The 12,832-nt window shown below is 43.8% G+C and overlaps 1 protein-coding gene across 2 annotated transcripts in view; it reads right to left on the bottom strand.

The window, feature by feature from the left end:
- Positions 1-5,112: 5,112 nt before the first annotated feature.
- Bach1 (BTB domain and CNC homolog 1) overlaps positions 5,113-12,832 on the bottom strand; it is a 37,897-nt gene continuing 30,177 nt past the window's right edge. For both annotated transcript variants that reach the window (XM_036203782.1, XM_036203783.1), the window contains exon 5: positions 5,113-8,991. In XM_036203782.1, the coding sequence (XP_036059675.1) occupies positions 8,548-8,991 (444 nt within the window). In that variant the 3' untranslated portion in view covers positions 5,113-8,547. The remainder of the gene's footprint in view (positions 8,992-12,832) is intronic.

Raw genomic sequence — 12,832 nt, 5'->3', positions numbered from 1 at the left:
GGATTTGATGGAAGCCGGCACCCAGAGAGTGTGACCATGTGACTCTAAGTCAGGCATAGTAATAACACCCACACATGCCACAGAAATGTCACCTGCCCTGCCACAGGCACATGTAAGGAAACCATGTCCATGAAAAATGTGTTTCTTTTAGCTGTCATGCTGTCAAGTGTCAAACCCAGGCTCCAGAGCCCGGTGTCTCTTATGACCAGGACCATGCACTTTTATTCCTCACAGTCCTTTCTTGAGGGCTTGGATCTGTGCCTGAGCCATTGCCTAAATCTGTGTCGTCCCTTTAGTTCTTGAGGGCATACTTCACCCTGACACTACTCTGAGCATGCCACAGCCCTCTGCCCGCCCCGACTCCGATGAACACAATCTGCTAAGTACTTTGGCTGGCCGACTTCCCCACCTTATCAGAGCAGCTACGTGCTCCGCTCCTCATTCCTGTAAAATTGAAACTCCAAGCATGGCTCCACACGGAGCTCCACTCCCACGTGCTACTCCTCTGTGCAGCTGAAAGAGAGCAGTCTGAGCAGACAGACATCCTGCTCTCGAGGAAAGCTGTGGAGGACGTCTTAGCAGATTAAACTTCCCACTGCTCCCTGAAAGACACCCCTTAAGGACTGAGCACTTGTAAACACCAGATAAAAAGCTCAAACAAGGCCAAAACATGGCTTCCAAAAGTGAGCTCCCTCAGAAAACTTTCTGTTAAAGGCACTAATGGGCAAGCCTGTATCCAACTTTTAAAGCTACCGTTTAAATCAAGGCCAATGAAACCTTCTGCATGAGTGTATCACAAAGCAAGATTCTAGCAGCATTTCCTTTCACACCGTGAATATCATATCCGAAGCCTGCTATTGAGATAGCAACGAGAAAATTGCTTGGGTCCCGGTGTTCGGAAAGGAAATTAACTGTTCAGGAAAGTGCTGACTTTCTAAGAACAATTAAAAGTAAACTTAAAGTTGAAAACAGTCACCGCAGAAAAGATGGCTGTGTAAATGAAGAAGGAATGCACTCTGCTTGGTTCTGAAAACCTCTCTGACCTTTTCATTTAGACCCGAACAGCAGCATACATCATAGAGATGAGGGAGATGGAGGAAATGTCTCAGAAGCAAATACTTTGATTTTCAACCTGGACCTAAGTCCCCTTTAGAAGTGCTGTAAAGATGGGAAGGCAAGTTCGGGGCTTTTATTGGGTCTAGACCCCTTGAGGGTACCCTGCTGTTTCCCTCAAACTTCCCATGTACTTTCTCCCCATTTCCCCAACCCCAATCTTCTGGTAAGTTTGCCCTTAACCTCCTTCCTCACTCCAGCCCTTGAGAGGTGGAGTGCCTTGAATACCCGATAAATTAGGGAAAGAAACCTGGTAGCTCTCACTTCTCCTCAGCCACTTTTCTCCCTGGAATAATGTTCCCCCGCCACCACCAGAAGCAGTATAGGCCATGCTGTGCTGATGAGAGGAAAACTTCTCTCCATGAAAATGAGTGTAGAGAAATGATTTCCTTCCAACAAAAAGCCAACTGCTATGGAACGTCTGTTTGCCTAGTTCTGGAACCTACCACTTGAAACTTCACCATCATCCATGGTTTAACTTGGTTTTCCTTCCAACATCATTTTCTCTCTCTAATTGAACTCCAGGAGTATGAAAGACATTTAAGAGGCACTGTATAAAGAACGTGGGAGGAGTAGAATTTGAAAAGTGAAACACACATGTTTATGATCTCCGAGCCATTGTGCGCTGCACAGGCTCAGAGAAGTCATGGCAAATTGCTTTGGTAATGAAGCTGGTCTAGGTGAGCATTTGTAATCTGGATGGTGGCCAGAGTGTAGTGTTTTAGCCAGCAAAGGTGACTTCCTGTTGTGTGATATTTTGACTGTGTTCTGACAAATAAAGCTTGCTTGGAGTCAGAGGGTAGAGCCAGCCACTAGCTGACTTAAATTAACCATAGAGGTTTGGAGGACTGTAGACAGAGAGGAGACAGAAAGTAGTAAGGCAGGGAAGAAAGAGGATCTCAGCCCTTTTGGACTGAGGAATGGAAGAGGTAGGAGGCGACTGGTGGTTCCTGCTTCTCTGCTTCTCTGGTCTTTCAGGTTCTTACCCTGATCTGACTCCGGATTTTTTCTTGATAAAGACTAATTAGATTAATACTTCAACGGCCTGTGGTAATCATTTCCTCCTTTCCTTGGACCTTAGAAAGGACCATTTAGAGACTTTTAAGCCAAAGCCACTGGAACCTCAGCAGAAACATGGCCCATCACTCACAGGAGAGTCCTTCAGGGAGTCTATCATATTTGGCCCAATGCTAAGAGTCTAAAGAGACTGTTAACAATGATACACATGGGTCGGGGATTTAGCTCAGTGGTAGAGCGCTTGCCTAGCAAGCACAAGGCCCTGGGTTTGATCCTCAGCTCAAAAAAAAAAAAAAAAAAAAAAAAAAAAAACAATGATACACACACAAGATGATCACAGCACTGTGCCACCCGTGTTGAAAACACACAAATGTGCAGGTACTAACAGCAGTTATGCTGAGAGAAGTGATACTACCAGGGTGCAGCACCTAGCCTGCTCAGTACTCTGTAGAAGACACTCGGTATGTCTGCAGGAAGGAAGGTCAACCATTTCATCAGCCTTGCCTTGACTTCTGCCAGTCACTTTCTTTGGGGAATCTATTACCTTCAGAAACCCTCCTCCATCTCCAACCCCATGGACTTCCCTTTGAAATGAGTATGCACTGTGACTAAAGTCAAAATGTGAGCAGTGGGATTGTGGGAGTCCTCTCCAGCCCCAGCAGCTGTACAAGGCACAGCAACACCCCAGCAGCAAGCTTTGTGTGGGGGAAGGAGCTCAGATGCTGCAGCTGCAGTCTTCAGTGAACGAGAAATTGTATAAGACTTTAAAGTACAGATGGGAAGAATATGTACTGATTATTCAGTTTCCAAGGCAACTGGGTTCCAATGCAGAGTACTCTTAAGGTTCTAGCTTTTGAGAGAGAATTCCAGGCGAGTGGGGCACACCAAATTTCATACTATTAGTCAAGGAGTGAACAGTGGAGATTCCAGCCTTGAATACAAGTGGCTTCTCTTCAGTTGACTTTGTGTTGTTTAAACCTACTTAGAAACCACCCAATCACGTGGGGGGGGGCAACTTTCTTAGGCCACTTCCCAGTGGCCCTGGCCTGATCACATCTGTGCTAGGAAAATGGGCTTCAAGCCCTGTGGAAGCTAGCTCAGTCTTCCCTCAACCCCCAGAACTGTCCTGTTGTAAATCAAGGCATCATACAATGGTGGGTTTGTCTCCCACCATGCTTAAAGTAAAAACCAAGCTATATCTAAGTAGTCCCAATAGAGATTCTGAGCACAGGTTGTGAGTTCCAGAACAAACGGATCTCTCAGAAGTAGAAACCAGAACTTTTTTTTTTTCCAGATATCACTGAATTCTCTTATTATATCAGCAGTACTAGGTACTAAGTCTGTCTGGGGTAAGTGATTGACAGCTTGGGAATTAGCTTACTTCAAATAAATATGACTGTGGGCCACGCCTATGATAATGGTATAACCCCTCAGAGTCTAAACCAATGGTTCTCAACCTGTGGGTCATGACCCCTTTGGAGTCAAACAACCCTTTCATAGAGGTCACCTAAAACCACTGGAAAACAGATATTTACATTGCGATTCACAACAATAGCAAAAATACACTCACGAAGTAGCAACAAAATAATTTGATGATGGAGGTCACCAGAACAGGAGGAACTGTATTAAAGGGTCACAGCTGAGAACCGCTGGGCTAACCGGTGATCACACTAGACAACCAACCTCAGCCTTAACCCTTTCCAGGTTCCTCCGGGAGCTTCCACAGGGCAGCAAAGCTAAAGCTGTCTTGCTATATGAGTGAATAAATATCCAGCAGGGCAATTTGGGGTTCTGTTTTCCTTTAAGTTTTTGAACTCTGAAGTCAGGTGGGCAAATTATTTAATTCTTTAATTCAAATATTTAATTCTCCTAGACTTACATTTTTAAGCTCTGGATTTTAACTTCCCAAGGGACTGGATCTTTGAATTTGTCCCAACTAAAAGCTGGACAGACTTTTGTTCATCTACAGAGTAAAACTGCTGTACAGTCTTTCAGGTGCCCCCCTCTAATAGGCAACTTGCTGCGTCGGTAGTCATTTGCTCCCAGTGCAGAATCTCTGACATGTTACTCATATGAGGGGCAAAGAGAGAGGAAGGAATTGTGAATGGAAGAGCTGAGATTTCACAGACTGGAGTACACAGGGAACTTCTGGGTTTATTTAGTTACTACCATGTTGTTGGATCCACTTCAGAGCCTTCTGAAGGACCAACTTATCTACCAACCACCCATAGCCCAGAACATGACAGCTTGAAGCTGGAACCTGAAAGGGGAAGTGGCTTCCTCTTCCTGGGTGTCAACGAGAATTCCCAGCAAGTAGCTGTGTCTGCAGACTGACTGATTAGAAGTTGGAATGTTGCAGGTTCAAATGTTAATTACCTATCTCAGGCTAACTTTTTACTCCCTTGGATGGCCTCAAAACCAGGCAGCTGCTCAAAGCTCAGATCTCAAGGCCTTGCTGGAGCAACAGACTTGAGAAATCTGTGCGTGCGTGCGTGCGTGCGTGCTTCATGGATAACCTAGGGTGTCATTCCTCAAGATACCACAGTGTCTCTCTCTCACTGGCCTGGGACTCACCAAGTAGGCCAGGCTGGCAGTCAGAGCTCTAAGGATCTGCTAGACTCTGTGCCTCTCAATGCTGCTGTCATTAAGCACCCATGGTTCAAGCACCCACGGCTATGCTCCACACTTCTTATATGGGTTCTAGGGATTGAACGCAGGTCCATGGCAAGCACTTTACCAACAAACCAATCTCCTCAGACCCTTTACACGCACCTAATTCATTGAAATGAAGTAAACCAACTGCAAGGCTAAAATCTGTGTTCAATACCAGAGCACTGGGGGTCTTTTTTTCAGACATAAGATAATCAACTAATCAAAAATTCTCCCCTACCGACATATAAGCTTACTTGTAGTAACAGATCAAAAGATTACATTCGTAAGTTCACATGAGCAGTGAGACATGGAATGTACAACTCTATACAATTAAGAGCAGTATTAGGAACTTTATTTAACTGTCAGTCTACCATCAGCATCTAACACTTATATTTTGACACATTTAGACAAGCATATTAGGAAGAAAATGTAAATTAAATATTATAAAGTGTACTTCTAATGAAACATGGGCTTAATAGGACATGAATATATAAGTTCAGTGGTTTTATTGCAGTTAGAAAAATTATATTATGAAAGATACAAAAAAATCAATATTATTATTTCTGTTTATTTTACAATCAGTACGCCATTTTCTACCATTATGGCTTTAAAATTTCATCCTACCCAACAGGTGCCAAAGAATAGTTTAGTACATGCCTTAATAAAACAGTTAAAATATTTACAAATTCAAAATAGATGTTTTTGTAACTGAAAGGTTCACCTGAGAATTCACTGTAACATCGCCATTTGCTTCTCTTTTTTTCCAAGTTGTTAATGTGGCTGAGTGCCCCCACGCCGTCTCCACTATCCCTGTATCATTTATACTGAATTCCTAACTTAAAACCGGCTAAGCATCGAGCTACAGTCAATTGTTATAAAGCCTGCAGGTGGACCACCAATGTTATAATCCATATTTATTCTGAATATAACAAGTTAACAAATTATTTGCTTGTAGCTATAGTATTCAAAGAAGGGGCAGAAATTTAAGATGACATTATTGTATTGAGTCAGATATGACAACTTAAAAAAAAATCACCAGGCATTGAGAAGGCTGGGTCATACAACAGGAGCAATGATTGTGTGACTAGGCAAAACACAAACTAAAAACATTGTCAAAACACTGCGTGAAGAAAAAGGCATACGTTGTACACATAGCCTATCATTTGTCTTCGGCACCCCCCCCCCAAAAAAAAATATTGCCTTAAAACAAATTTTCTTAGAAAAAAAAAGTCTTTAAAAGTTCACGTTAAAATAGGCATAAATGTGTAATGCTATGCAATATACAGAAAACTTACCCACCTTATGGCCAAAAGACAAAGGTAAAATCTTTCCTGTCCATCTAATACAACTTGAAAAATCACATAGGTATGAGGTAGTGTAGTTACTTGTATTATATGCTGGCTGTTAAAAGTAATGCTAACTTTTAAAAAATATTACACTTGGCCAATTACCAAACACCATTAAAATTAACCCTTAATGCTAAACTGTTTATAGGTAGAGAGAAATTTAAACCAAGTGTCTTTAAAAAAAGTCTTTAAATTGAGGAGAGAGCTGGGTTTTATCATAAAATGTTAAGTAACGTTCCAAAGCAAACATTTACAGTTACATTTAAAGCAAAAAATTGTCTGTCGTATGTACACACAAAAACCGATGGCGGACAGCCGAGTGTACAGTGAGGTAGGAAATCAAGGATTCCATTGGCTTGTATAGGATTTTACACTTTGTAAACCAGAGAAGTTCTCATATTATTTTATGTTAAGTTGAAATCTAAAATTACAAGTATCAAATAGCTGCGTGGGGACATATACATATGTACACAGCTCTTTTGTAACACACAGTGAGCACTCTCTCCCAGAAGAACTGAGTGGACTCTTCAAAGTTTCTAGAAAATAATTCCAATTTAATTTTCTCTTCCAAAGAGAAAATACACACTATCCTTCCTCCCTCCCTGCACTCCAAGAAAAAAGGGCATCATCTGACAACTGTGAGATTATGAAATATTGATGCTGGTCCCCGGATCTTCTCACGGCAAACGTCAGCTTGCCACCAACTGGCTACCACACTCAGGTGGCTCTCTGGTGTGAGTGGCCCCTCCCCCTCATTAGATGCAGCAGACAGTGACGGTAAGTCTCTTTCAGATATGTGACTTGGAGAGATGAAGTCCTATTGACTGTCCCATGTACTTTCAAACAGGACTCTACAAATGCTTCTGGAAGCATCCTGAGAGACTCCCTCGTCAGAGGTGCTTGAGAATGGAGGTGCCTCACACTTCAGATTTTTCTCTATTGTCAAATATCCACTTCTACAGCATGTTATGAGATAGCTGGAGGATTAGATCCTCCCCCAAAGTCTTAATGAACTTCCTATGTACCTTACACATATAGCTTAAAGAAGCTCTCAGAAGATTTTGAATATCCTGTTTTGACTATAACCTGCCTCATGAGATCAGGATTGGAATACCCCACATCTGCTATCAGCTCGGTACTCAGAACATTTCCAATTTTAAGGCATTTCACATTCCTTGAAGAGGGATATTGAACCTATATGTACAGGTTCCACTGCTGAGGTCTACAGTGTGTGAGATTCCAGAATGGTTAAGAATCACTGCAAAATGATGGGGCAGATGCTCAAATTATTATAAATTCATTTTCTACCAGCATTAAAATAAGCACAAGACTGACTTTTCAATGTCCAAGTCAAAGTGAGGTGTGTGCCGTTACACCACACCAAACGGGGTGGGAAAAAAGAAAAGGATTCAATCTGCTTCTCAAATGCAAACCCATCATGGACTGCGACCAAATTCCATGGTTTCAAATGCCCCAGAGCTGTAGATCAATGTTTGCTCCAACAAGGCTTTTTACACACCTCAGGTCTTCATTAGGATGCCAATGCCCTCTTGGGCATCGGTGACCTGTGCCGAGATGATGTTCAGCCTCTCACAGTGTGCAGCTTTCCAGGTCTGTGGCAACTATGGTTCTGGCCAGCGTGTACACACCCACACCGTTCAGCCTAACTCCCAGTTCTTCCTCCAAGGGACAAGAAGGGAAGAGAAAGTTCCCATCTGGCCTAGACATGGCAGAGACTGCAGAGGAGATGACATTTATCTACTGTTTGTGCAGCCAGAAATTCTAGTCAATAATGAGGAGAGGAGGCCTCCAGCTCAGGCCAGCTGTGGCCCTTCACTAAGGCCTGCCAAGGCAGCCCCGGGGTCACCAGGTCCAGCCCATGCTGGACTTTGGTAGAAGCTGAGGAGTGGAGCGTTAGAGTTCAAAGATGATTTCTTTTCCACGTTACAGCTCTACACAAACACTCTCAGTGCTGATATCAGCTTACTGTCTACAGGAGTTTGGGGTGAAGGCTCATGAGTGACACCACCGCACTGCTTGGGGAGAATTTTTCTTTTTTATCAGTATACTGCCGAAAGGTAGATGCTCAAGCTTCCGCAGGCCAGGCAGACCATATGTAGATGCTTTGAGCTGTTGAAACGGATACAGCACTTTTCACTGTCGTAGTTGCTTTTGAATACTGGGAGATTATTACTCTCTATTTTCACATGTGATTTTTCAGCATCCAAGAGGTAACTCATGTCATATCTCCTGTGAAAATCAAGGAGAACTCAGGGTCACCTCAAAAGAGACACTGCCTCAGTAGGAAGCTACCGGGGGAAGCAGGGCTACTAAGCAAGAAGACATGGCCAGGTGCAGCTCTTGAGACAATGCCAACACTTCAGCAGGAAATCCATGGGCTGAAGGGTGCTCGTGTGGTTTACTCATCAGTAGTACACTTGTCAGTCATCTGCTGACAGAAGTCTGAGATCCCACCACTCTGCCGACAGGGTTCCAACCGTGTGGCCTGCTCCGGGGCAGCTGCAGTGGCTGGCGCCATCGCCGGGGACTCTTGCACCAGTTCCTGGCCTGCCTTGCTGCTCCCTGCCCCACGGGGAGGTGGTGCAGCTGGAGGCATGTCAGACACGCTGAAAACTGAAGGAAAAACAAGTTCACCATCAGGAATAGTTTTTCCTTTCTCGGAAATTAAAAAAGAGAGCGGGCAGTCTGAGGCCGAGTACTTGGCGAGGATCTGGATCTGCTCTTGACTCAAAGCGGCCTCCTTGCACACTTGTTGGCAAAGTCCCGTCAGGTTCTGCTTTGTTTCACCCAGCGTTGACAAGATGTGATCTCGCTCCTTCAGCAAGCTCTCCTTTTCACTTTGCTGTGCAGAGGGGAGAGAGAACACAATGGCGCGTGTTTATTGGGTCCACCGACACTTCTAAGGCAATCAAACATTCAGCATCTACCATGTCTTCACGTGGCATGCTTCCCTTCAATCAACTCCAATACACACGCATGTGAACTCACCCCAGAGACACCTGCCCATCAGTGTTCACTTACAGCACTACTCACAACAGCTAAGTCACAGAACTGACGGGGTGTTCTACCAGAGGAAGGGATGATGCGGCATAAATACACAACTCAATTTTTTCCTCCATGGAGAAATGAAGTCATGTGACTTGCAGGAAAATAGATGCAACTGAAGTTTACATTAAGTGGATTAATGCTATAAGCCACAAAAATATACAAAGTAGGATTTCAGCTGATTATGACAAAGCTGATACCTGGAAGAAGCCAAGGGCCCTCCAGAGGTCAAGCTGGTGATATTTGGCTTTTGATTATCAGCCGCTTCCTGCTAGAGTTTCTTGTGTATTACTGTAGCTTTTCCATCATTTACTGGGCACCATTTCCCCTCTACTAAAGGACTATTTAGATAAGCTTGTGCGCTGACAGCTATGCACAGCCAGAACCCCAGTTCAAGCCTCCCTGTAGTTATCATCATCCGGCCAGGTCCATCCCTAGACGGAGGAAAGTACCTTATCAGAGTCACCTCTGTACTCTCTAAGAACAGACTTAAGCATCCAGACTGCCTGTTTGAGAAGGCCTGGCAGATGTGCCAATTAAATGCTTAACTACTCCCTTTCCCAAATCTTTCCTCTATTTCCAGATCTCCCTTTAACTATCACCAGAGGCATCTAGCTGTGCACAGGTTGCCTAGTGACCGAGCACACATTCCCCCACCCTGCAGAAAAATGGCAGATAGCTTGGACAGATAAGAGCCACAGGAAAAAAAGAAGACAGTTTTATTTTCTCCCATTAACCTAGCAACTTATAGATTCTTAACATTTTCTACCAATCATGTTTAAGACTATAGTGAAGCACATAAGATCCATCTTCTTAGATACTACCCAAATTTAGCCTTTAGTTAATTCATTAGTCACTTCCCTTTTGGGTTGCAAATGATAACTAACAATTATTGCCCCTCTATGTGAGTCTTATCACCCCTCCATTTGACCTTGGAAGCCTGGCTTTGCACTGCCAAGGGATTATTGCTTATAAGTGTATATATACTGGGACTCCCAGGGCACAGGAGGATGAAGAAGAAGATTTGGAAGAATAAATGACTGCACTTAGAGCTCTGTGTGCTGAGATTCTATTTCCAGAAACAGTCCTCGCCGTTTGTAGTTCTCTCTCCTGAGCCCCTGGGATGTATAACATTAAGGCTGGTCCCTCTAATATTACACAAGAGATTACACCAGTGTTTGAAACACAAATGTCCTCCCTCGCATGTAGGTCCCAGATTGTTAGACAAGATACATGAAAATCACATATGATATGAAAGCAGAAACAAAGCAAGCCTAGAGAAACAAAGGAGACTCAATGAGGAGGGGTGAGAGAGGGGAACGTATTCAGTGTATAATATGCACTTGTATGACAGCGCCCTCACGTTGTATAGTGTAGTACCATGTACCAGGAATATGTGAAATTTAAAATTGAACACACACATGCATGTAAAATACCAAAAGCTCATGACCCTTCATCCAAAACTCCTACAGACAGACCGATGTTGGAATTCATAACTTTTCACATTCCAGGAAGATAATACAGGTGTGCACACAAGTGCTCCAGTGCGTGTGGAGTTAGCACCCATCATTAAACATCTTTATACTTTTAAATAAAACACTGAAATGTCAAATAAGGCAGAAAGTACGGGGAAACTATTTATAGCTGGTTATCAGATTTGACTGGCTTCTAGCCAAGATGCTAAGACAAACTCACTGTTCTGAGTGTTGGAATTTGAACTGTGGAAAAGTGTGACCTTGACACTGTGCAGACACCAACATGGAGTTCTTAATTTATCCCCTAAGACTCACTCCACTGTAAGATTCAGCTAATGCACAGTGGAGACCCTGGCAGCAAAAGTAGCTACCACAGTTAATTAATCTTTCATTCTATTGGGCATGACAAATTTAAATCAATAGTTATATACATTTCAATTGGTCTTGAAAACTATAAATTTACAAACTCAAGTTCCATTTGTTCTCGGGATACCTCGTTAAGGAAGGGAATGGCTCAGTTGCCTTTAACCTACCGGCTATGGGTGGGTTAAGACTTCTGTTGGAGCCGGGGTGGTGGTGGCGTATGCCTTTAATCCCAGCACTTGGGAGGCAAAGCCAGGCGGATCTCTGTGAGTTCGAGGCCAGCCTGGGCTACCAAGTAAGTTCCAGCAAAGGCGCAAAGCTACACAGAGAAACCCTGTCTCAAAAAACCAAAAAAAAAAAAAAAAAAAAAGATTTCTGTTGGTCTTTTCTTTGTTGAACACACAGATTGCAAGCCCAGCACCACTTAGAGATCTTTGGCAACAGTTACCTCTTCAGCTCTCACACAATTGAGCCTGTATGATAATGAGTATTCAGAGACGGGTAATGTCTGGAGGGCAGTCACCAACCTAAGCCAGAGCACCTGTGTGGCCTAGACAGGTGTCTCCATGACAGGTAAGGTGACCTGCTGACATCCCATGCAACCTAAGTCAGAAGCTCATTTTTTGGTAAAGCGGGGGGGGGGGGGGGGACCTATAGTTTCTGGCCCCTGTTTTGGGTAACTGTTGCATAGCTTGATGACCTTGACCTTGATATCCTCCCTATACTAATTCCCTGTGAGATTCCACCCTCCTGAATGCTTAAGGGAAGCTCCTTGTCTGTGTATCCAGCATATTGGGCGTTAACAGCTTAGATGCAAGATTGTAAAACATGGGGGGGGGGGATGTTTAGCTCAATGGTAGAGCGATTGCCTAGCAAGTGCAAGGCCCAGGGTTCAACCCTCAGCTCAAAAAAAGAAAAATCAAAAGTCAACTTCTGCCATCTGGGGTTCCCCCATTGTGCTGTAAGCCTATATTTAAGACCTCCTCCCTCCTTCAATAAATAATGTTCAACATTCAAAAGAAAAAAAAAAGAAGAAGAAGAAGAGGGGGTCAAGAACATGATGGGGAAACCCACAGAGACAGCTGACCCGGTCCTAGTTGGAGCTCACTGACTCTAGACTGACAGCTCGGGAACCTGCATGGGACTGAACTAGACCCGCTGAATGTGGGTGACAGCTATGTGGCTTGATCTGTTAGTGGGGTCCCTGGCAGCAGGACCAGGACTTATCCCAGGAACATGAACTAGCTTTTTGGAGCCCATTCCCTGTGGTGGGATACCTTGCTCAGCCTTGACACAATGGGGAGGGGCTAGGCTCTCCTTCAACTTGGTATGCCAGACTTTGTTGACTACCATGGGAGACCTTACCCACTCTGAGGAGTGGATGGGGATACAGCAGGAGGGAGGTGAGGAGGCGGGAGAAGGGGAGGGAGAGGGAACTGGGGTTGGTATGTAAAATGGAAAAAATTTTAATAAAAAAAATATAAAAAAAGAGATTCAGCTAATGCCTGCTTTCCTGTGACTATGAGCCCAAGATTATGGTGAATGTTTTTAAATATGCCACCTCAGCTATATAACCCATACAGTGAGTTAGTAAAGGAGGAAGACTTTAGCATATCCATAGATAAGATGGTTGGGAAGCGAGTTTCTATACTATAAGAAGTAAAGGGGTTAATCTGAGTTTATTGTTTTCGTTAGTGTGGTTTTTTAAATCTCTACAAGAAAGTCCACCACAAAATGTTTTCCAGTCTTCCCGCTCCGTCCCTTCTGCTCACATCAGGTACCACGCTAACAGCATGCCCC

This window comes from Onychomys torridus, chromosome 12 (assembly GCF_903995425.1).
Source record: "Onychomys torridus chromosome 12, mOncTor1.1, whole genome shotgun sequence".
NCBI classification, from domain to species: domain Eukaryota; kingdom Metazoa; phylum Chordata; class Mammalia; order Rodentia; family Cricetidae; genus Onychomys; species Onychomys torridus.
Note: the sequence above shows the minus strand (reverse complement) of the source record. Positions and strands in the feature narration are given on the sequence as shown.